The sequence below is a fragment of the Myotis nattereri genome (genome assembly GCF_964212035.1).
Source record: "Myotis nattereri genome assembly, chromosome: 10".
In the NCBI taxonomy this organism is placed as follows: Eukaryota; Metazoa; Chordata; class Mammalia; order Chiroptera; family Vespertilionidae; genus Myotis; species Myotis nattereri.
The window spans coordinates 82,956,544-82,981,014 of NC_138085.1; the positions used below are offsets into that span (position 1 = coordinate 82,956,544).

General features: G+C 62.9%; 1 protein-coding gene across 1 annotated transcript; it reads left to right on the plus strand.

The window, feature by feature from the left end:
• Positions 1-237: 237 nt before the first annotated feature.
• Positions 238-7,595, plus strand: CMPK2 (cytidine/uridine monophosphate kinase 2; the record flags this gene model as incomplete). The annotated part of the gene is made up of 5 exons (XM_081100513.1): positions 238-906; positions 2,473-2,587; positions 3,807-4,008; positions 5,140-5,373; positions 6,089-7,595. The coding sequence occupies 5 exons, from the start codon at positions 238-240 to the stop codon at positions 6,213-6,215; spliced, it is 1,347 nt and encodes a 448-aa protein (XP_080956639.1). The 3' UTR covers positions 6,216-7,595.
• Positions 7,596-24,471: the final 16,876 nt, after the last annotated feature.

Below are 24,471 nucleotides of genomic sequence, written 5' to 3' on the forward strand. Positions count from 1 at the left end.
CCTGCACAGCTCGCGGGGAGGGCGGCTCCAGGGGTGGCGCGGGGCGGGGGGAGGACCAGGGGACCCTGGGGACCCGCGGCCACGCACCCGCGGCCTTTCCCCCACCGGCCAGCTGGCACGGACTTCGCCCGCCCGCACCCCGCCCCCCGCTTCCGCGGCCGCTTCGGTTTCGTTTCCTGGCGGCGCCCCGACCGCGCCCCGTTTCCTAGAGCCCGGACTTGGGACGGGGAGCCGCCCATGGCCCCGGCCGGCCGCCTGCTCGCGCTCCTGGCCCGGCCGCAGAGCGCGTCCCGCGCGGGGGCCATGGCGCAGCCCAGCTGCTTCGCGCTCGAGCTCCCGGGCGGCGGCCTCGCGCACTTCGCCGTGGGCCCCGCGGGCCCCGAGGGCCCCGCCGCGCCCCCCGACCCGCGCGCCGCCGCGCTCCTGGGCCCCCCGGGCCGCAGCTACGCGCTGTGCGTGCCGGGGGCGCCGGGCCGGGACTGCGCCGCCCGGGTGCGCGCCGCGCGGCTGCTCCAGCGCCTCCTCCTGCAGCTGCGCCGCGGGCCCCTCGGGCGCTGCCAGCTGCGCCGGCTGCTGCGCTACAGCCCGGGCGGCGGGGCGGGCGGCCTGCAGCGGGGGGTGCTGCTCCGGGACCCCGACGACAGCCCCGACACGCGGCGCGCGCTGCTGGCGCTGCTGGACTCGTGCCTGGAGGCCCCGCGCCCGAGCCTGGGCGAGTTCGTGGGCGACGAGAGCCACCAGCTGTGGCTGCGCCCGTGGGAGCTGCGAGGCGGCCGCGAGTGGCGGCAGGTGGACCCCGAGCGCGTCGTGCCCGCCCCGGAGCCCGCGCTGCACCCCGTGGTGCCCGACCTGCCCAGCTCCGGGGTCTTCCCGCACCGGGAGGCCGCGCGCGCCGTGTTGGAAGCGGTAAGTGGCCGCCCCTTCCCCGCCCGCGGGATGGAGCCCGGGTCTGAGAAGCGGGCAGGGGGTGGGGCGGGGCTGCCTGGCAAGGCCCCTCTGGCCGGGTCCTTGGTTCATGGAGGCGGCCTGCCCGCCCAGCTCTGTCCAGACCCCGTGGCCCTTTGGAGATCCCAGCCGCCAGGACCGCCCGCCCGGATGTGGGACACCTGGCCCCTGGCGCAGAGCTGGGCACAGAACAGGACAGGAGCCGGGGGGCATGGAGATGACGTCAGCTCAGGGTCTCACCCTCCCCAGGTGGGGGTGCAGAAAGGCAGGCCTCTGGGGGTGTAAGTAGCTGGGACTGAAACAGGCCGCTTGCTTGGGCCACTGAGCGGCCGGCTCCCCTCTCCATCGCTCCTGGTGATGAAGGGAGCACCGGGCACATCAGGGGCCCAGGAGCCGGGGTTCTTGGGGCCCAGCCTAGCCAGGGCCTGGGGTCCAGGGGCCCCCGGGAGGCCACACTGTGGGCCTGGATTCATTCTACAAGCTTATGGGGTCGCCCTGGGGACGGCCATTCACTTGCAGGTGGGCAGCTTGGGCTGAAACCTGGCATTGAGGGCCTGTGTCACTTTCACTTTCTTTTTAAATTTTTTAATTTTTTTTTTATTATTGATCTCAGAGAGAAAGGGAGAGGGAGAAAGAGGGAAACATCAATGATGGGAGAGAATCACGGATCGGCTGCCTCCTGCACACCCCACACTGGGGATCGAGCCCCCAGCCCGGGCCTGTGCCCTGACCGGGAATCGAACCCTGACCTCCTGGTTCCTGGGTGGACGCTCGGCCACTGAGCCACGCTGGCCGGGCTCAGCAAGTTTCTTAAATGTTTTTGCACCTGTTTCCTATCCACAGAGGGAATGCTGGGGCCACCCTGACAGAGGTGTCAGCATGCCCAGCTCCCCCAAGCACACGCACACAGCCACGCCTGGGACTCAGCGCAGACCTGCCGGGAGGGGCGGGGGGCTGCAGTGGGGTGACCCAGAGTCCGCTCTCTGAACCCCCGTCACAGCCTGCTCTGCTCCCACCTGATTCCACGCTCCCCATAAGCTTGTAAAGTGAATCCAGGCCCACAGAGTGGCCTCCCCAGGCGCCCCGGAACCCCAGGCCCTGCCGAGGCTGGGTCCCCGAGAACCCTGGCTCCTGAGTCCCTGAGCTGCCCAGTGCTCCCTCCGTCATCCCACTCCGCAGGGGGGGGGTCCCACAGGAGCGCTGGAGGGGGGCCCACAGCTCCCTTCGGAGCCCACGGTGGGTGCAGCCGATCCTCCATGTCAGACGCACTTCCCAGGCGGGGCCGGAGTTCCCACATCGCTGGGTGACGCTGGTCCGTAATGGGGTGTCACTCCTGTCCTTTCTCCTTGGGGAGCGGGACCCTGACCGTTACCGACTCTGAGCCGCAGCCCCCCACCCTCCGGGTCCGCACACCGTGAGCCGCGGGTGGCGCCAGCCGCCAGGGCTGCCTGCGGGCTCCAGGCTTGCTCTGGGCTCAGCTGAGGCCCCGCAGCCCGCTCCCCGCTGACGCTGACGTGCTGTTCGCAGTGCACGCCCTTCATGCCCGAGGCCCGGGCGGTGCTGGAGCTGGTGGACCAGTGCCCCCGGCAGGTGCTCCGAGGCGCGTTCCCGGTCATCGTCATAGAGGGCCTGGACGCCACAGGTGAGAGGCTTTCCTGTGGGTGTGGCAGCGACAGGGCCAGCAGGTGCCGGGACAGACAGGTCTTGCCCAAGAGAACTGCGCAGAGTCCGCTGGGCCTGGGGGCCTCTGGCTGTGCCGGAGGAGCTGGGGGTGCGACGCTGAGACGCAGAAGCCCTTCGGTGGGCGGCCTGGGGCGGGGGCATTGAGCCTCAGGAGCACGGATGGCAGTGGGTGCAGCCTGGGTGGGAGGCCAGGGGGCCGGAGACGGTCAGGGAGAGCTGGAGGGGAGGGGGATTGGCGGGGGTTGCTCGGTCCAGAGAGGGGCTGGGCAGGCGAGGAAGGCGGGATGGGTCCTCGCCACCGAGAATCAGCACCCGTGGAGGTGTGGTCAGGAAACCCCAGGTGACCAGAGGCCCCTGGAGAGCGGGAGTGGAAGAAGCAGGACGTGGGCGGAGGACGCCTTGGGAGCCGCCAAGTGGACGTGAACGCACAGTGGAGGCGCCTGCACTCAGCCCCCAGCGCACGCAGGGGTGCGGCCGAGGCAGAGGAGAGGCCCTGGACACGGCTATTATTATTATTATTATTATTATTATTATTACTATTATTATTTTCAGAGAGAGAGAAAGGGAGAGGGAGAGAGAGAAACATCAATGAGAGAGGAAGCCATCGGTCAGCTGCCTCCTGCACAGCCCCCACCGGGGATCCAGCCCACAACCTGGGCAGGTGCCCTGACCGGGAATCGAACTGTGACCTTTTCATTCCTGGGTCCACGCTCAGCTGCTGAGCCACACTGGCCGGCCAGGTGACAAGGCTGTTCTCAGGGACAATGGTGTCACCCGGTGTGGCGGCTGGAGGGCCCTTTCCCGGGGCAGCTGGCAGGTCAGGAGGCGTGAGCAGAGCCGATCCGGCCTCCACGCCGGAGCTTGCCGATCATTTGCCAACAAGAGGGCCAGTCGGGCTCCCCTCACGGTATTCCGACACCAAAGAGCGGATCCCAGGTTCCCAAGGGCCTACAAGTGTCTGTGAAGCAAGCATGTCAAACTCAAAGGCTAACGCGGGCCGAATGAACGCGGCCTGCGGCCCACGGGCTGTGAGTTTGACACGCGTGCTGTGAAGCATCACGTGATTTAACCAGCTGCGCCGAGGGACAGGGGGCAGGACCGCCTTCGCTCCCCGAGAGGAGAGTGACTCCTGGGAGTGACGGTGGTGGGGGGGCTGAGATGTGCTGTGTGACCCGCAGGCAAAACCACCGTGACCCAGGCGGTGGCAGACGCCCTGCAGGCCGCCCTGCTGAAGTCGCCGCCCGCCTCCATCAGCCAGTGGCGGCAGGCCTTCGACGGCGAGCCCGCCATCATCAGGAGAGCCTTCTACTCTCTGGGCAACTACATCGTGGCTTCTGAGATAGCCCAGGCGTCCGCCAGGTCCCCCGTGGTGGTGGACAGGTGGGTGAGAGGGAGGGTGGCATTTCCTTCCTGATGTGTGTGTGTGTGTGTGTGTGCGTGTGTGCGCGCACAAGTACACACTTGTGTGTTAGGTGAAACTGTTACGATCGTCACAGGAATAACGTCTATGATGCGTTAATTGCCTGCACTGCTGCCTGGCGTTGCGCTCAGAAGGCTGCATCCGCTGTCCTAGAAGCTGGGTGGGCACGGGGCATTCTCCCAACCTCCTGCTGAGAAACGCAGGCGTGAGGAAGACGATGCCGCCTGCCCAGGGCCTGAGCTGCCTTATTGGGGACAGCGAGCACAGCCTCCTTCCTCCATCAGCCATCTCAGCGGTTTGCCGGTTTGTGGCTGAGTCAGCAGGCACGCTCTGGCCACCTACATGGTGCCAACGACTTCTCCCATCGGTGCTCTGCTGGCAGAAGCAAGCACACGGTGGCAGGAGAGGGTGACACACACAGGGCGTCCCTAACACGTCTGACTCACGTTTACACTGTGAGTCATCGCACAGGCATGTTTATTAAGACACGTTTCCTTTCCGGAACTGCACGCTCAGCTGTGAAAGTCCGTACATTTTCTGGGACACCCTGTACCTAAGGGCCCATCAGAGCTGGATGAATCCTGAGGAGGAGACCAACCAGGGTGATGCGATGGAGGCATCTCACCCTGAGTCACCAGCTCGGGGAGCCCGCCGCATCCGCACTGTGGTTGTGCGTTTTACTCTTTTTTAAAAAATATATTTTTATTGATTTCAGAGAAGAAGGAAGAGAGAGAGAGAGAGAGAAAGAGAGAGAGAGAGAGAGAGAAACATCAGTGATGAGAGAGAATCATGGATCGGCTGCCTCCTGCACGCCCCACACTGGGGATCAAGCCTGCAACCCGGGCATGTGCACTGACCGGGAATCCAACTGTGACCTCCTGGTTCATAGGCCGACGATCAACCATGGAGCCACGCTGGTCGGCCGGGCTACTCTTGATATTTTATAAATACTTTAAACAGAAGATGCAGGTTTATTTATTTAGTTGGTGCAGTGCGAGGGAGGCTCGAGCAGAGGCACCCCTGTGGCTGATGCTCAGAGCCACCTCGGTTCCTTCTGCAGACGGGGAACTCACCACCCCTTGGCCCCCCAGGTACTGGCACAGCACGGCCGCCTACGCCATCGCCACCGAGGTGAGCGGGGCGGTCCAGCACCTGCCCCCGGCCCACCACCCCGTTTACCAGTGGCCGAAGGACCTGCTCAGGCCCGACCTGGTCGTGCTGCTCACGGTGAGCCCTGAGGAGAGATTGAGGAGGATCCGAGGCCGGGGCCTGGAGAGGACCAGCGAGGAGGAGGAGCTGGAGGCCAACAGCGTGTTCCGTCAGAAGTAGGTGCTGCGCCCTCGCCGGGCGGGGTGCTCAGACGCTCGGGAGGAAGCAGTGTCCACGCCGAGGGCCTCCGGCTTGTGTGACCTCGGGCTCGTCCGAATCCCTCCGGGGCACGGACTGCGGAGACGTTTGTCCTTGGGCGCATGACCTAATCTCTCTGAGTCTCCGCTACTTGGTCTGCAAAATGGGGTGCCAGTGGGTCCTCCCTAAGTCCCTGGGTCTGAAGGGGGAAGGCTCACGCAGAGCCCTGCTGCGTGGCGGACAGTAGGGACTCATAAACGCTGGCTGCTAAACGTCACTCCTGACCTATCAGGTATTTTTAAAAATACAGATTCTTATTTATTTCAGAGAGGAAGGGAGAGAGGGAGAGAGAGATGATGATAAGAAAGAATCATTGATTGGCTGCCTCCTCATGCCCCACACTGGGCATCGAGCCCACAGCCCTGGCATGTGCCCTGACCAGGAATTGAACTGTGACCTCCTGGTTCCTAGGTCGATGCTCAGCCCCTGAGCCACGCCGGCCGGGCCGTGTCAGGTATTGGACAGAGTGTCTCAAACACGGCCTGTGGCAGAGCTTGCACCAGGGGAGACCCAACGGGGGCCTGGCTTCACGCTGCTGGCGGGACAGTGGGCGGGACAGTGGGCGGGACAGCGCCGGGTGCCCGGAGAGCCGAGCGAAGACGTGTGCCAACCCTGTTCCTTCTCCGTCCCCAGGGTGGAGGTCTCCTACGCGCGGATGGAGAGCCCGGGCTGCCACGAGGTGGACGCCAGCCCCTCAAGGGAGAAGGTCCTCCAGGCGGTGCTCAGCCTCATCCGCGATCGTTGTCCTCAGCTGCCGTGACTCAGCGCCTCGTCCCGTGTTCAAGCCTCTCCGCCCAGGGCTGGTACACGCTTTCCCGCTCGGTGTGTCCCGGAGAATCGGGGACCAGGCCTCTCAGTGTCCCCCTAATTATTGTTTGTGCTTCTGACCGATGGGCCACGTTCCTGTGGGCACCAAGAGAGATTTCCGCCCGGCACCCCGCGCTGTTCTGCGAACGGGCTTCACGCTGTCCCAGCAGAGGCCTCGGGGAAACCCTCCCCGCTCAGCGTCCCATCCCAGCCTCTGCCACGCCCACACCTGCTCCCTGGCAAGACCTTGACACGGTGGGCGTGGACGTCTTCCCAGCCCAGCCTCACCCCATGGTCTTGACGGAGCCCCAGATCCCAGAGCCAAGCCCTCCTGCGGGACGTGCCTGCGTGTCCTGGCCCCCAGGAGCGTCTGGTGGGCGGGGGGCACGTGCACAGCCGGTGTCCACCTGTGTCGGCAGCTCACAACCCCAAGACCCCGAAGCGCAGGCACGCCGGCCTTTCTGGAATTATTCCTGCTTGTTCTGCTGCCACCCTTTCCTCTGGGCACTGGCTGTGGGTGTGGGGAGCGTCCTGCCCTGAGCTGGATGCCTGTACGTGGCCAGGGCAGCCATGTGGTCGTGTCGCTGAGTCCGGCAGGTTCCCGCGGCCTGGGGCCGGGTTTCACTGCCAGCAATGGGCCCGGAAGCCACGGCCACGTGGGTTGTGTCTTTCATTCCCCGGGTGTGGTTTGTCTCACGTCATGAGCACAGCGGGCCCTGGAGGGGGTCCCCTAGTGAGTGGTCTCGCACTTGGATGTCTGTGATGGCCCATGAAATCCGCTTGGCGGTCTGTTTGGCTAGAAAACAGTGGCTGAGAAAAGAGGACATTTAACTGCTTGGTGGCTTTGGGTGAGTCATGTAATATTAGTGGTAACTTGATCAAAAATAGGAGAATAATGCTTGATGTGTCTTATGGAGTGGGCGGAGCCAGGCGATCACCTGAATCTCTTCCAGTTCCAAGATGGATAGATGATTGTCTTCTTGAGACATCCCCTCCCCAGATAATTACATTTGAGGCCTTATCAGATCATGCTATGGAATCTTAAATTATAGTAACGTTTAGTATTAATGATATTCTATTTTTCAAAAGAACCCTAGGAAATGTATACACACTATATCGATGCATATAAATGGAAATATGATTTCAGATGAAAATATTTTTAAAGCTGACACATAGTGTCGGGATCCATTAAGATGTGACGTCAAAGTATGTTCTTGGGGTTCGTGACTTGATGGTCTGCACAGCTTGCGTGCTGCCCCGGAAAACAAGCCTTCCATCTTCCGTGCCTCCTTTCTGCCCCTCGCGGCGAATAAACTCACTGAGTTGTCCAGCCTGCACTGTTGTCGTGTGCGTGTTGATGTCCGAAGGTGCCCCCTGGTGGCTCTGGGGTAGGAGGGGCATTTGGGGCCGTAAGGAGGTCAGCCTGGGCTCCCGGGCCGAGCGCGACCTGCACGTCCTGGCGGGCTCAGCGCTGGCGCCCGCTTCCCACCCGGCTCCGTGCTCTGACGCGGGATCTTCACCAGCGACCCGATTGTAAGGTTCTCATGGCAAAGATCAAACGCCCAGCATCCCGCGTGGGCCTGTGGGCTCCTCCGGGACGGCCCTGGCTGCCGTCTGCGTGGCAACACCTCCTGGCTGGTCTTGAACTTTAAAAAGATCACGTGGGGAACCGGTAACGAATTGCGTTTGGTTCCATCCCCCAGGTAGGACTGGACTTTTTCTCTATTTTGTTTTCATGAGAATGCAATCCAGTGCCTCCCAGCAAGTCCATCGGGTGCCCACCAGGGGGCGGAGAGAGCTCGCTGTAACCGGCCCAGAGCGGGCTGTGTGGCTGAGAGAGCACTTCCCTCTACGCCCAGGCTGCACCCCCAGAAACAGAGGTTCCTTTTACGGAAACGCCTGCTCGAGGGGGAGGACAAGGGACGAAGCACAGGGCATGTCTAGGTCGAAGCAGCACGTCCCTAATAGGGGCTGACTTCTTGCTTCAAGAATTCCAAACACAGCCCGGGTCAGAACAGTATCCCAGGAAAGGCCTCCGTGAGCAACGTCTGTCATCGAGGACGTGGGGCTGGGCCGAGCGGCTTGTCCTGGGCCCGGTCGTGTGTCAGCAGCAGGTGCCGATGGCGTGGGTTCCGGTCTCCCAGGCTCGGGACGAGGCACCAGCCTTGTCAGCACCGATGCCACCGCCGTCGTCCGAGCTCACCCGCGGCGCCGGGCTGACGTCCCAGAGGGCGGCGGTCTGAGCGCGGCCTTCAGAGGCGGCTGGGCTCCGTGTGTTCTTGTTCACCCGCCCTTAAACCAGGGGTCCTCAAACTACGGCCCGCGGGCCACATGCAAATACAAATATTGTATTTGTTCCCGATTTGTTTTTTTACTTCAAAATAAGATATGTGCCGTGTGCATAGGAATTTGTTCATAGTTTTTTTTTTAAACTATAGTCCGGCCCTCCAATGGTCTGAGGGACAGTGGCCCCGTTTAAAAAGTTTGAGGACCCCTGTCTTAAACCCTCCGCACCCAGCTCCCCTCCCAGAAGCTCCGGGGCTGCTCTGAGATTGAGTAACGGCCCGCAAGGCCCCAGCCCCGGCGGCAGTCGACCGATCACCACACAGCCTGGCTGGATACCACGCCGCGAACTGCCTGTGAGTCTCCGGGATTTTCACGAACACGCGTGGCATTCGTGGCTGTGCTTGTTTTGCCGTAACGAGGTGCGCACCAGCCTCCGGAGCAGCCAGGCCCTTGAGGAGTGAGGAGGCTGCCCTCTGGGCAAGGCCTGACGGTGAGCTCCCCCGGGGGTGCGTGCTCACCTTCAGGGAGGAGAGATGGCTTTCATTTTTTAAATATATTTTTATTGATTTCAGAGAGGGAGGGGGAGAGAGAGAAACATCAGTGATGAGAGAGAATCATGGACCGGCTGCCTCCTGCACACCCCGCACTGGGGATCGAGCCCCCAACCCGGGCCTGTGCCCTGACCGGGGATTGAACGGTGACCTCCTGGTCCATGGTCGATACTCAACCCCTGGGCCACACTAGCCGGGCAGGAAAGATTGTTTTTTGAGTTTTGATTGGGAAGAAAAACCCAAGTCTTCTGTGTTGATGTGAAAACAGCCGTCAGCAGGCAACACTGTGAAGTCGTCGGAGTCTTTCCTTCGGCCTTCGCCGCAGCGGCACCTCCCTCAGGCGTCTTCCTCCCACCGGCGCCGTTCCCGGGGGAGCAACAGTCCACCCGCCGGCAGTTTGCCGAGGGGAGGACCAGGGTCAGGGTGGGGAGCGTGGGGAGACCTCGACAGGGAACTGTGGGCAGGACTGCGGTGGTTCTCTCAACAAAAATGATCGCATTTCCTTCTCTGTGCGCACAACACACCACACCACACCGTGAGCTCGGCTGCGAGCAGGCACCCCGCTCCCCGCGGACGGACGGGGCTGCGAGCTCCCCGAGAGGCGGTGTTTGCAGAGCCCTGGGTCCCAGAAACCCCCTCCTTCCCCCCCACCCACACTCCTGGTGGCCAGGACTCCACAGTCGCTCAGCGAGAGGCATTCACCTGTAGTCCCGAGCCCCCGATGGTTTTAACGGGAGCGGGACTCGGCAAGTTGTGTTTATCCCGTGTTGTGACGGTTCGGTCACGTGGGGAGCCCGGTGCCCGCACACCATCAGTTCCCCCAGCCCTTCGGTCGGCGGGTCCTTTTCAAACAGTCCATTGGGTGACGGTCACACGAACACACGGGTTTCAGGTGTGGCTTCTCTGTCGCAAGGTCAGTGTATGGCACGGGGTGCCCACCACCCAGAGTCACATCCCCCGTCAGCTGTACGAGGACCCCCTCCCCCCTCCACGCCCTGCCCTCTGGCGACCACACATTAGTGTTTTATAAACAAAAATCGCTTAAGTTCCCCCGGAAACAGGAAGCCTGATGCCAGCTGAGTGACCAGGTCTCAGCCCTCCCACGGGGCTTGCTGTTCCTTCCAAGGAGCCACCCCATCAGCTGGCCTGGCCGCCTCATTCCTGCAGCCTCTGCTGCCCCCTGCAGGCCAGGCGTGGGCAGCACCAGCGCGGCCCCACAGGTCACTGGGCTTCCTCGGGCTTCCTCCCTCCAGGTCCTTCCCGTGGCCGCCCAGAGAGGCCCTGCCCATGACTCAGCCGCAGAGACCTCCCACCGCCCTCTCCCCTTCGCGCTGACTCATGCACTGCTCTCTCCATTTTAGTCCACGCCCATGTCTGCGTCAGCATCTACACCGTCACGTCCTATCCATACCCATATCCATACCCAGCCCCATCTCCATCTCCATCTCCATCTCCACATCCATATCTATGCCCAGACCCAGACCCATCTCCATCACTATCTTTATCCCATATCTGTGTCTATATCCATCTCCATCTCCACATCCACACCCATATCTATATCCATATCCATAACAACACCTACATCCATGTCCATAACTGTATGCCCATGCCCATATCTGTAGTTATAGCTGTATGTATATGTGTGTATGTATGTATATGTGTGTATGTATGTATATATATGTGTGTATGTATGTATATGTGTGTATGTGTGTGTATGTGTGTATGTGTGTGTGTGTCCTCTACGCCTGCACTAGAACAAGCGCCCACCAAGGCCGAGTGTGTCACCGCGATGCCCAGCGCCCACCGCAGTGCCTGGCGCACAGCAGCTCCATACGTGTCTGTCAGTGGGGGACGGCCCTCCTGCTGTCAGACCTGCCCTGGGGTCGGGTTGGCCTCTTCTCAGCTCTGTGCACACGTTGTTGAACTTCAGAGCAACTTCAGGATGGCCCTGCCTGAGGTGGAACCTGCCCCCCCCCCCCCGCCCCCCGACCCCTTCCTCACCGTGGCCCCGGGGCCTCACCAAGCACAGGGCCTTCCTTACAAGGAAAGTCTCACAAAGAAGAGCCAGGCCTGGCTGGTGCGGCTCCGTGATTTGTAGGGAGAGTAGAAAGGAGAGGGAGAGGCAGAGAGAAACACCGACGTGAGAGACACATTGATGGGGTGCCTCCCACACGCCCCCGACCAGGGCCTGGAGGTACGTTCCCTTGACCGGAATCGAACCCGGGACCCTTTGCTCCACAGGCCGATGCTCTAGCCACTGAGCCACACCAGGAGGGCTCCGCTTGGCCATTTGGTACCATAAGCGCCCGCAGGAGCAGTATCCAAACCTTTGGGGGCGGGAGCCCAGGCGCCTGCAGCTGTGGCACCAGGGCTCTCCCTCCTGGGTCCCGGCCTCCGAGCGCCCACTGCAGGGGTGGGAGGAAGGCGGGGGAAGGCGGAGGAAGGCGGGGGAAGGTGGGCAGGGCCTGCAGTTTAGGGCCGTGGGGTCCCCAGGCCTCCGCCCGCCAGGGCAGCGCGGGTGCGGGCAGGGCTCGGGGAGGGAAGCCCGGGGGAGCCCCTGGGGCTCGGTGCCCGCCGGGCAGGTTAGCAGCCCCACCCCCTGTGCCAGGAGCGACTGTAGCTCGGGGCTCGGGCACCCGTCCCCGCGTGGATTTCCCGCGTGGAGTCCCGGCCGTGGCAGCGCCCGGTGGAGCCGGCACCGGTTCGGGGGGGCGGGCAGGAGCGGGGGGCGCGGAGCGTGACCTGACGGAGCGGCACCTGCTTTCAGGTGGAAAAGAAAACATGGGAGACCCCCGCCCCCTCTCCGCAAGGCGGGCGGCGCGGGAGGGGCCACTGGGCGGCGCTGCTGCTCCACGGAGGCCGCGCGGCTCCCGGACCGGCCCGGAGCACAAAGGCGGCCTTTCCAGGGGGCGCAGCGCCTCTGCCTGTTTGAGGCCCCGCCCCCAGGTCGGTGCTGACGGTGCAGCCAGGCCCCCTCCCCCCGCGCACTCCCCCTGCACCCCCTGCACCCCCCCCCGCACCCTCCGCGCCCCCCCCTGCACCCCCGCGCACCCCGCGCACCCCCCTGCACCCCCGCGCCCCCCGCACCCGGGAGCAGCTTCAGGCCCCGGGAGGTGAGAGCCCAGTGGGAGCAGTGTCCCCCCGCAGGGCACAGACAGCACCACGCTCGCTGCCCAAGGACGGCCCCTCCCCCTGCAGATCAGGAGGCGGCCCCCTCCCCCTGCCCGGTCCTTCTCCTGGGAGCTGCCCCGGACCCCATGGACCCCACGCTGGAGGCCACCCTGGCAAAGACAGGGAAAGAGCGTGGGGGGGAGCGGGCACCCCCACTTCCCGGCCCAGATCCGCGGGGTCCCAAGTGGACCTGATCCACCTGCCCGGGCGCCTCGCTCTGCAGCCGCCCCCTCAGCTGGGCTGGCTCTTTGTCTCCAGCCCAGCCCGTCCCAGTCCCCGCAACCCGGCCCCCCAGCCTCCGGCCACTCCTGGCTGCTGGGGCGGGAGGGGAGGGGAGGGGAGGGGAGGGCAGGCGGGCAGGGAGCGAGCTGGGCAGATGTCCTGATGAAACATTTACGAGGATAATCAGGGCTCCGCGCCTCCCCGGGGACCCTCCCCGCTGCCCGGCCGGGATTGGAAAATGCCCGTCGTTTTGAAGAAAATCTGGCTCCAGGGCTGACGCCTGGCGTCGCTGCGCGGCCGTCCCCCGGGGACCGGGTTGCCATGCGGTTCAGGCGAAATGGATGAGGTGTCCTTCCTCTGGGGCTGAGGGTCAGAGGTCACAGCTGCGGCCGCGGGAGGGGATGGAGGAGCTGCAGAGGCCGGGCCCCCCCTCACGGGGCACCTTCGTGTGGGGCCAGATTGCTGACCCCCAAAAAGCACCCCCGCCCCCCCACCCCCCCACCCCCCGCAGAACTGGAAACCCAGGGCCCTGCTGTCTCTCCCGGGAGGAGGCGGCCGCTGTTTCCAGGTGAAACCGCAGTGGGACGGGCGCACCCAACGCAGGTTCCTTTGTAGCCGCAACTCCCCCCCCCGCCCCCCCAGGCTCAGGCCCGGGCTCCCTGCGGCCGGGGGCTGGGGCGATGAGCACCTGCACGTGGGCCCGCGCTGCTCGGGGCGCCCGGGGTGCCCGCGTCCCCCAGAACGAGGCAGAGCAGAAGCAGGTCAGGTCTGTCCTGAGCTCTGGTCTCTGCAGCCGGCTGGGCTCCAGGACCCGTGACCCCCAGACGGGTGACCCCAGCCCGGAGGTGGCTGCGTCCCGCCCTGTCAGCCGGGCCTCCCTGCCGGGAGGTGGCCTTGAGGTTCGGATCCGCCAATAACTGGGTTTGCGTTTGCGGGAGAGGAGGCAGCGAGGTTTGGGTCCCGCACCCCTGGGTGTGGTCGTGGCTTTCGAGGCATCACCGGCCAGAGGGTCACAGAGGGGGACTCTGGGCCGGCTCTGCCTTCTCCTCAGCCCCTGCCCTGTTGTCTCGGGCGTGAAAGTGGGTGAGGCAGGGCCCCGGGGACCAGCTGGCACCCGCTCAGCCATTGGCGAGTGTGCGGCTGGCCCGGCTGCGGCCCGGCTCCGGCGTTGCCTTGCAACCTTGTCTCCCGGTCCCAGCCGCCTGCTCCTCCCCTGCAGTGACCCGTGACCCGCAGGACGATGGGCAGACTCCTGCCGGGGGGGCGGGGGGGCGGGACGCGCGAGGAGCTGCACGTAAAACATGTCACCGTCGCCCCAGCATCACGCCCAGCTTCCCGGAAGCCCTCGCAGAGGGACCGGCCTGGCCGCCCCTCGGCCCCTGTGCTCCCCTCGCGGCGGCAGGAGTGGCTGGGACGTCCCGCGCCTGCCCCCGCTCCTGCCCCTGCTCCTGGCCCTGCTCCTGCCCCTGCTCCTGCCCCCGCTCCTGCCCCTGCTCCTGGCCCTGCTCCTGCCCCTGCTCCTGGCCCTGCTCCTGCCCCTGCTCCTGCCCCCGCTCCTGCCCCCGCTCCTGCCCCTGCGAGCCGCCCATGAACCGGCTCCTTGGTGCCGCGGCCGCAGGAAGCCGGTCACGGGGTCTGGGACGGGCTGCCTGGAGGTCCCTGGGCCTCTGACATGGGACCGGAAGGGGCCCCTCCGCGGGTCAAGGTCACGGGCCCGAGGCCCTTGGGGGAGAGAGGAGAGCGAAGGGGCGGGCCTGTCGCCAGGGACTGACCGGTGATGGGCACGGCGGGCGCCTTCCTGCACCACCTTCCCCGTGGAAACCGCTCGCATCTCCGACCCCGAGCCCCGAGCCTCAGGAGTCAGCTCCTGAGCAGGGAATGGGCGGGATGTTGGGGTGTCTGGGAGTGAGCAGCAGCCCTGGATGCGGAGGCACTGGGGGGGCCGGTGCGGGAACCGCTCTGCTCCCCGATCCCCGTGCACCTGTCAGGGCAGCAGCCAGGGCGCCCGGCCTCAGCGACGCCTTTAAGGCAGCGACCCCCGGGACTTCCTCCGTGAATAGATGTGTGAGGCGCGTTAGCCTGTGCGACCCAGTTGGGTCGGACCGGACCCGTTTCGGGGAGTCCCGGGGTGACAAGGACGGGCCTCATCCCTGGCAGCTCTCGGCTCAGAAATGAGGGATCGTCAGGGGTGACTATGGACGAGGGCGGCCCCGCTGCTCCAGACACACGGTTACGACGATCAGGAGGGTCTCTGTGAGCGGAAGGCGACCCGTGAGGGGAAAGGAAGGACGGCCCCTGTAGCCGGGGGCGGGGGGGGGGATGGGGGGGAGGGGGGTAGCGGGGCAGGGAGGGTGGGGGGGTGGCTGTGAGCCTGCTCCACACAGTGACAGGGGTGCTATGGCTGCTGTGGGCTGACAGGGCCGCCGCTGCAGGTCCGGAAACGGCTGGCCCACGGCTCTCCCTCCCGGAGCTCCGCCCCCTGCGCCTTGCAGAGGGTTTCACAGAACAGGACCCTGGGGGGGGGGGGCGGGGGGGGGCAGCGCGTCGGCTTTGAGGCTCTGACAGTGAGAGGCTGTAGGGGACACGCTCTCGGGTCCCGCACACACGCTTTCCAGGATTCGAGTCCTTCCCGAGGATGCGTCTGACACGAGCCCGTTGGCCTGAGTGTGGCTTGGCGTCTCGTACCGACGAGAGAGGGTGCTTCCCACACGGCTGGGCTGCGGGCGCGCCATCCCCTCCCCCAGTCTCGCCTGCCGTTCCCCTGGGTCCTCGGGGACCCCCACAGAGCACCCCGTCCCCAGGGGGCCGGCCTTCACTCACGGGCGGCGGGAACAGACTCCCACGTCCACGGACGCCGCGTGGGAGCTGACGTGAGCAAGAGGCCGGGGGGGCAGCACTCAGCACTCACCCGCTGACAAGCCTACGGGACAGGCCAGGGGCTCAGAGGTCAAAGGTCATGCCACAGTCAGGGTGGGGGCGCAGGCAGACAGGGGAGAGGCACCCAGCAGCGGCCCAGGTGCTGAGAGCCCAGGAGAGCGGGCGGGAGAAGGTGGAGAGGCCAGGGCAGCGCTGGGAGACGCACCCCCGCCCCCCGCCCGGCGTGAAGGGCGCCGAGGATGGGTGGGGTGTCCGTGTTGAGAACTGAGACCCACACGGAGAGGGCGTGAGTGGGCAAGACAGCAGACCCCAGGCTTACAAACCTTTCCCAGCGAAAGCAACGGAGCAGCTCGCGCCCAGCAGCTCCGCACTCCCAGCCGCGGCGACGAAAGCTCGCCCTTTCCTGGAATCACTCAGACCAGGAAGTGGGCAGCGGGGCGTCCAGACCCACGGAGATTTGGGCAAAGTTATCTCTGGCTCCCCCCGCCCCCCCAGGCCTCCTTGCTCATCTACAAGGGCCACCTGCCGTGTGGGGGCCGAGGAAGAGGGGGATGAGGCTCTGCTCTCAGAGAGCATCCACATAGAGACAGTTTCAGAATCAAAGTCGCCTTGAGAGCCATCGGGTCAACCAAACCGCCAACACGTGTTGACAAATGGTCGTGCTTGCCTTTGCCCGAGTCCAGTGGCCTTCATTGTGTGAGAGCACACACGAGCACACACATGCACACACAGCGTGTGCTCTTGGTCACGGGCAGGGCAGCCCGGAGCTGCCTCCTGCGCTGACCCCTGGGGCCTACGTTCCCTTCTCTTGTGTCTCCTGATGTGCGTGAAGCCGCCTCGCGTGCAACCCGCTTTGGTGTTCGTTTCCCTAAACCGGCGTCCGCCATGGTGCGAGGGGCTGGGGTTGGGCAGCCGTGAAATCTGGAACTTTTTTCTTGCGGCGAAGCCAAAAAACGCTCCACTGATTTCCTTCCCAAGATCGCAAAGGTCTGGGGTATTTTGGGCACAGGGCCATTAGAGGAGGGCGAGGCGGGGGCGGGGAGGAGGCGAATTAACTTTGTGCTTTACGCCAAAGCCGGCTTTTCCTGGTTTTGCTAATGGAAGGTGATTAGAGAACATTTTAATGTCAAAGGTTTGAAAGCCATTATGCGTCTTAGCAGATCTTAAAGCTCTTCTGCTAATGACTAGAGCCTTGGTGAAGGGTGCGCGTGCTCACAAGCACACACGCGCACACACATGCATATGCCCACACATGTGCATACATATACGCACAAAGCACACACGGGCACACACGGGCACACATGTGCACATATAAGCACACACATGCACACAAGCAGACACACGTGCACACACTCTGAATGCAGCAGTGGGAAGCTGACTGCATGACCTGTCAGGCCGCCCACAGCTCCCGGGCTGCTCCCGGGCAATGCTGGGAAGGCGGGCATCCCCTACCAGCACCACCGAGACACACAGGAGGGACCACATGGCGCCTGCGAGCGATGACAGCATCTCCCCCGCAGTCGGTGCCCTGTCCTTCCATTTTCCCGTCCGGTTGCACAGGCAGGACTCCTGGCAGAATGTGGGAGCAGGACTGTGGGAGGGACATCGCGTTTGGTGTCTGGTCTCGGGGACACGTGTAGTTGCGCACCATGAAGGATGCTGGTAGCCGTCGGTTTTTGTAGATGCCGGAATTCAGTTCTTCTCTCTTCCACGCCCCCCTCTCGACAATTTTGTCCCTTCCCAGCACGCACCCACGCGTTCCTTCCCTCTCGTTCCTCCCTCTACGCGTTCTCGGCGTGAGCGCTCTCCCGAGCTTTCCCTGCGTCCGTGCCATGCAGCCCCGCGCCCAGCGGATGGAGCTGCCATCACTCAGGGCCTGCTGGCCTGGCTGCCCCTGGCCGAGGAGGGGTCCGTGCTGAGCCCCGTCCTGAAGGCCGGGGTGTGCCCTGGAGCCGGCAGGCAGAGTGCTCTCCCAGGACGCACGTTTTCACACGTGGAAACCCGTCGTGGACGAATGGAGCCTCGCTGCTCTCGAGAATATTCAGTTCCCCCGTCACCCGCTTCCCGTCCAGGGAGAGGCACGGAAGGTCCCTGTGTAGTGAACCGGGTGTCTATGCAGACAGCCACCGGCCCCGGTGAGCGCGTCTGCGAAGCCCGCAACACGTGGCCGGCCGTGTGCTTCCTGGGGCTCCGGGCACTTGTCTCCCCACATCCGAACCGGAGCCTGGGCTTTACGGGGGAGAACGGGTGGCGAGCGGTGCAGTTGACTCCCATGGTCACTGTGGGGTTTGTGTGTGTGTGTGTGTGTGTGTGTGTCTGTGTGTCTCTGTGTGTGTCTGTGTGTGTGTCTGTCTGTGTGTGTGTCTGTGTGTGTATGCGTCTCTGTGTATGTGTGTATGCATGTGTGTGTATGTGTGTGTCTGTGTGTCTCTGTGTGTCTGTGTGTATGTGTGTGTGTCTGTGTGTGTGTATGTGTATGTCTGTGTGTCTGTGTGTCTGTGTGTATGTGTATGTGTGTATGTGTATGTCTGTGTGTGTGTATGTGTGTCTGTGTGTGTGTATGTGTCTCTCTGTGTATGTGTGTGTATGTGTGTGTATGTGTGTGTCTGTGTGTATGTGTGTGTGTCTCTGTGTGTGTATGTGTATGTCTGTGTGTCTGTGTGTCTGTGTGTCTGTGTATGTGTATGTCTGTGTGTGTGTATGTGTGTCTGTGTGTGTATGTGTCTCTCTGTGTATGTGTGTGTATGTGTGTGTATGTGTGTGTATGTGTGTGTCTGTGTGTGTCTGTGTGTCTGTGTGTGTCTGTGTGTATGTGTGTCTGTGTGTGTGTCTCTGTGTGTGTCTGTGTATGTGTGTGTCTCTGTGTATATGTATGTGTGTATGTGTGTTTGTGTGTGTATGTGTGTGTATGTGTGTGTCTGTGTGTATGTGTGTGTTTGTATGTGTATGTGTGTGCATGTGTGTATGTGTGTATGTGTGTTTGTGTGTATGTGTGTGTGTATCTGTTTGTATGTGTGTATGTGTGTGTGTATGTGTGTGTGTGTCTGTGTGTCTGTGTGTGTGTCTCTGTGTATGTGTGTATGTGTATATGCATGTGTGTTTGTGTATGTGTGTATGTGTGTGTGTGTGTGTGTGTGTGCCACATACCACAGGGAAGGAAACAGTGTTTAGCATTTCCACGGGTACCCACAAATATAGAGCTTGAGGAGAATCTCTCTATATAAAAGGATAATATGCAAAGTGTCCCCTTGGGGGTTCGACCAGGAGACCTGGAGTTTGATCACTTGCTGTGACATGTGCTGACCACCAGGGGGTGGCGTGGAACGAAGGAAGGCCCCAGCCGGCAGCCGGAAGGCCCCCATCAGCCCTGATCCCTGATTGCTGGCCGCGCCTAGGGACCCTGCCTGTTCACGAATTCCGTGCACCGGGCCTCTCGTTTGAAAATAATCACGTGCTCTCTGAGTGGAGGCCGACGTGGATCTGCGGAGAGTCATTCACCGGCCACGCCCACTTTACCGCTCCCCCCTCAGGCTCTGGGGTGGGACGGGCCTGGGGGGATCTGAAGCCAGCCCAGCAGGTCTCCACTCCTGAGCCCTCTTCTCTCCACTTAGTTTTCTAAATTGTTTTTTCTTTTTTAATTTATAAACTGGAGGGAGTTGGTTCCTATAAATGTTTTCTTGCCACATTTAGTTTCCACTTTACATGTTTCCAGTGCACACGGCGGATGCTTTGGTGTGGACCAGACCTGCAAAGTCATGGTGCCTGCGTCGCTCATTTCCGGATGAGAAGATCATAGCACCGTTCTGTTCTCTCCCCCACCCCAGCTCTCTCTCTCTCTCTCTCTCTCTCTCTCTCTCTCTCTCACACACACACACACACACACACACACACAGGCTGATGGGCCAGTGCAAATGTGGACTTGTGACACTTCCTGATACGATGAATGAATTCTCCATGTTTTGTGTTCCAGCTCCCCACGCTACTCAGCTCTGGGGCAGGGTAGTCGGGGGGGGGGGGGGGGGGGAGCCTCAGTGGCCCCAGAATTGGTTTGGTTAATAGCCCAGCAATTTTCTTGAATCCCTCCATCGGGGGGGGGGGGGAGACACCCATAAAGGTAAAAAATAATGTCCCCTGTTAGCATTTCACAAACCCGTCAATGGACTCCCAGTGCCTCCGGGGAAATCTCTTCCCAGCGAGAGCACCTCTGTCTGGGCGAGGGTTTAAGCTCTGTCCACAGGAACTCGAAGGCGGGTCCCAGATCCTGTATTTATTCCACAAGATGGAAAATATAAACTTGCCCGGTGAGATGGATGTGCACAGCCTGGGGCAGGGGGGCAGGCCTCCTAGAGACCCTGACCAGGCCGAGACTTGAGACAGAGGGGGCAGAGGGAGGGGGAGAGGGAGAAGGAGGGGAAGGGAGGGAGAGAAGGGGGAGAGAGGGAGGGGGAGAGAGAAAGGGAGGGGAGGGGAGGGAGAGAGCGAGAGAGACGGAGGGGGAGGGAGAGACCAGCCCACCATCTGCCGGGGCCTGACAGCCCTGCACAGGGTGGAGGATGTGCCATGAGGACTGAGGGACCAGTGCCGGTGGGAAGGTGCCTCCTGCTGGTTGCTCACAAGTTTCCTCCGAAGCAGGGCCCAGGCAGCGCCCGCAGTGAGGGTCCTGCTCAGAGGACGGAGGATGGGGACACGGGAGTCCCTGCCGCCAAGGGCAGACCTCAGGGGAGGGCGCCCGGCACTTAGTGTGTTTTCCAAAAGGAGACTGCTTTCCTGTTCACTGCGTGTGCGTGTGTGCGTGTGTGTGTGTGTGTGCGTGTGCACGTGTGTGCGTGTGTGCCTGTGTGTGCGTGTGCTGAGAAGCAGGGAAAGGTGCCTGGCACAGCCCCACCCCCAGCCCTTCATTCAGCGGCTTGTGGCCGGGGATTGGCTGGGGACAGATGTGCCTGAGAGATCGTCCCAGCCGGCTGGGCGGGGGCGGGGCTGGTTAACCCTGCCGGTGCCGGTGCCGGTGCCGAGGCCGGAGGGCTGGGGACAGGGACCGTGGCCGTGTTCTTAGGATCTGGCTGCAGGAGGAAGGAGCCGCCGGAATTTGAAAAATGGCATTAACTGCATTTCTGTGTCTAAAACCCTCATTGGAGGACCAGGTCAGACCCAAACCAAAACCAAACCACAGCCACAGAGCCAGGTGGGGAAGCCGCCTGCCCGCGCTCCCTGGACTGAGGACGGGCGCTGCCTCGCTGGTTGTATGAGGAGCCTGAGGACGGGCGGTCATGCTGGGCCCTCTGTGAGCTCAGCTGGGCTCCCTGCAGCGCCTGGAACACAGGTCCGTTCTCCGTCGGACCCACCAGGAACCGTCTGTCTGTTCCCGTCGGGTTCATTCCTGTGGGCGTGTGAGGGGCTCCGTTAGGACCCCACCTTCCATCCTTCATCGCCCACTGCTCAGTGTGAGAGGCGCCACTCGCCACATTTAAAATGTGAAAATTCAATTCGTTTCCACTAAAGAGAGTCGCTCCTTCTCCCAGGCCCCGTTCCGCTGACCTCACCAGCTCAGTGCGTCCTGGGACCCGGCCACTGCTCCGCACCGAGATGTGTGGGTGCATCTGCGGAGGTTCCTCCGGCGAATGAGGTAGCGTGGCTGGCACGCTTCGTGCACCGAGCTCATTCTCCCACGTTCAGGCCAATCGCCAGCCACGCCCAGACACAGCACTTTGGACGCACGCCCTTGAGATGCACATGGAGCAAGGTTCCCTCCGGGCGAGGCCCAGAGACAGGACGGGTGACCTGGCCAGCGTTGACCCCCCGGCCTCTAGCTGGGTGCCCGGCACATCCGAGCGACCACATGCCTGGCCTCCTGCCCCCACGAGGGCGCCTGCAGCTCCCGCTGATTCTCAGCTTCGTGTTTTCCGCTGACTCCCTGGCAGGTCATCTGAGGCTGCGGACGTTGTTCTGTAGTTTTCCTTTTTTGTTTATTATCACTTTAAAAAATACATTTTTATGGATTTCAGGGAGGAAGGGAGAGGGAGAGAGAGAGAGAAACATCAATGATGAGAGAGAATCATGGATCGGCTGCCTCCTGCTCGCCTGCCACTGGGGATCAAGCTTGTAACCCGGGCCTGTGCCCTGACCGGGACTCGAACCCGGGACCCTTCAGTCTTCAGGTCGACGCTCCACCACGGAGCCACGCCGGGCGGGCCGGCTGTAGTTCTCCATTTTAAAGGACTGTGACTTCTAGATTTTTTATTTCCTTGGAAGGAGCCATAGGGTGTTCTCAGTCCCCCGAAGGGAATGGGGGGCACAGGATGCTTAGCCGATGTGCTCACAGCCTCGCCCTCCACGTGGGCACGAACCTCAGGGCGCGGAGATTCCCGGAAGGAGCCCGCCCGCCGGCCGCCTGCCCAGGGGAGCGGAGAGCGGCAGGTGGCGGCCCCCTCTGTGCCCTTTGACCTGCCGGAGGGACGGGTGATGGGCAGGCCTGCGTGGACCCCGAAGACAGCAGTGCAGAGGCGCTGTGGGTGCTGGGAAGGCCTGGGGCGCCCGGTGGGTCTTGGGAGGCTGCCGAGGCCGGGGAGCCGCCGGGGCTCCGTCCTGGAGAGGGTGACGTCGAAGCTGAGGCTGGCGTGGGGTAGGGTGACCGGAGCCGCGGGGAGAGCGAGGGAGGCGCCTTCCCCACGCGGCTCGGGTGTCGGTATCTGAAGGCGCAGCTCTGTTTCTGCGGTTTTTCTCAGAAAAGAGCTGGAAATGTCCTCGTTCGGGGCGCTGTGTGGGCCGTGCGGACACTCCCCGCCCGCTCTGACCCTCCACGGCACCGTCTCTGCCCCCTGCTGGGAGGGCCTGGCCGCCCCGCACCCTCTCTCCCGAGGATCCACGCCCACGTGACTTTCGGTGGCGGGAGGGCTGGCCCGGGGGCCCGTCCATGTGTCCAGCTCACAGTTCACGCTCCCGGGGCTCAGGCCTCCACGCCCCCGATGGACTGGCCGTGAGCGATGCACTGGCCGTGAGCAGGCCCAGCCCAGCCCCTCCTTGTGATTCCGGAGGGAAACGCAAGTCCATCAGCTCCTCCGACGACTTCCCATGTCCAGGAAGCGACCACCTGCCCGGCTGCGGGTGTGGCTTCACCCAGGAGCCCAGCAGAAACCAGGCTGTCGGCCGGCAGGGGCTCAGGGGCTGAGCGTCCACCTAGGAACCAGGAGGTCAGGGTTAGATCCGGTCAGGACACAGGCCCGGGTTGTGGGCTCCATCCCCGTGAGGGGCGTGCAGGAGGCAGCCGATCCATGATCCTCTCTCATCATTGATGATTCTCTCTCTCCCTCTCCCTTCCTCTCTGAAACCAATAAAAATATATTCTAAAAAAAGTGCAGACTGTCGCCCCCCCCACCCCCCACCCACTGACCAGCGCGGGCACCAAGCCACCCAGAGACGGAGCGCCTGGGCCTGGTGTCTGCCGTCACTTCCAGCTCAGAAACAGGGACCCTGAGTTCCCTCCCATCGCCCAGCGCCGCTCCCAGCCCCTCCCGTCCCCCTGCCCGTGGGCAGCCTCTCCCGTGCCCCTCCTGGTCTCCCCGGGCCTCCTGGGCGGAGGGAACCCGGGTCTGGGTTAGGACAGCTGCCAAGGCCGCCCCTCGGAAACCCGATGCCGGGACCCAGGCGGCTCAGATTCAGTGGCATTTTATCCGCTGCCGCAGCGCGGACACTGATTTATGAGCGCGGAGCAGCCACCAGGTTTCCTGCCTCTGGTCTGTGCATACGAATGCGGACGGACGGGCGATACAGACACGAGAGTGGGCTGCGAATCACAGGACAGCAGACCCGGCTCTAGCCCAGATCCCATCGCGCTGACATGAGAAAGGCCTGCAGATGCCGTTCCCCGGGGAGCGGCTGTGGGTGTGCGTGTGTCTCCCCCCTTTCCTCTCCCCGCCTTCCTCCCTCCCCCCCCCCCCCCGCCCCCCGCACAGATTTCTGGCAAAGGAGGTTCTCCCTGAGTCGGGCTCCCGCCTCTCTCCGGGGCCTTAGATGATTGTTTACAGAGGATCCTCTTTAAAGGATGGGGGTGGGGGGGATGTTTGCAGCGCGGCTGTGCGCTCGGCACCCACTCCCTGCCCCACGGCCACTGAAGGGTCAGCTGTGGGGAGAGCTGTGTGCACGTGGGGCCGCGGGAGGCAGGGAGCAGCGTGCAGCCGGGGTCACTGCTGAAGGTGAGCAGCCTCCGTCAGCAGCTGGAAGGACCTCCCCCCCCCCCCCCACGTTCAGAATTCCCGAGGAGCCGTTCCCAGGAGGCTGTGTGAGGACGGCCCTGGCAGGGGGGCCGGGACAGCCATGCCCTCCCGCCTCTGCCCCGCCCTCTCCCGGCAGAGGGGTCTCCAACTTGGCAAATCTGGTTAATCTGGTCAAATCGCGTGCCTTCCCATGGCCGCCTCGACACACACTTATTTCCTTTCAGGAAACATTAATTGAGGCCCTATGCTGGTCGTGCGCGGGAGAGAGAAGAGAAACGCAGAACAAGATCGCAGTTCTTAAAAAAGTGCCGGGAATAACCAAACTCGCCTTCTTTCACCCAAGAAACACCCGAGTTGCATATAGAAACAGAAGAAAACCTTTCTCCTGGGAACTAGGGGTGGGGAACGGTTTGACAAAATAGTTTTGGGAGAAGCCAAGCCACACACACACATACATGCACACACATACATGCACGCACACACATGCACGCGCACTCCCCGCCCCCCACCCCCACCCCGAGCCTGGGAACTCCTCTCTGACCTGGGACAGTGTCCGGGATCCATGTGGTGTGGCAGGAGGTTGTCCCCTCTGATCGGGCCGTCCCAGGTTGGGGCAGACTGGCCTCCGGCGACGCAAGGGCTTTGACCGAGGCTGTAAAGCCTCCCTCCCTCTCCCGGCTCCACCCCCAGGCTCGGCCGTTCGGGTGGCACCCACCACGTCTGGTCACAAGTCTACACAAATATTCTTTTAAAGTTTTAGTTGGAAAAACAAAAGTATTAGCTGGGGAACCAGTGGGTTAATGATATCGAAACCTGTCCAAGCAGGACTATGATTTAAATCAGTCAGAGCGGTTTTAGGGTGAAATGAGAATTGCGGAGGGAGATTCTAGAC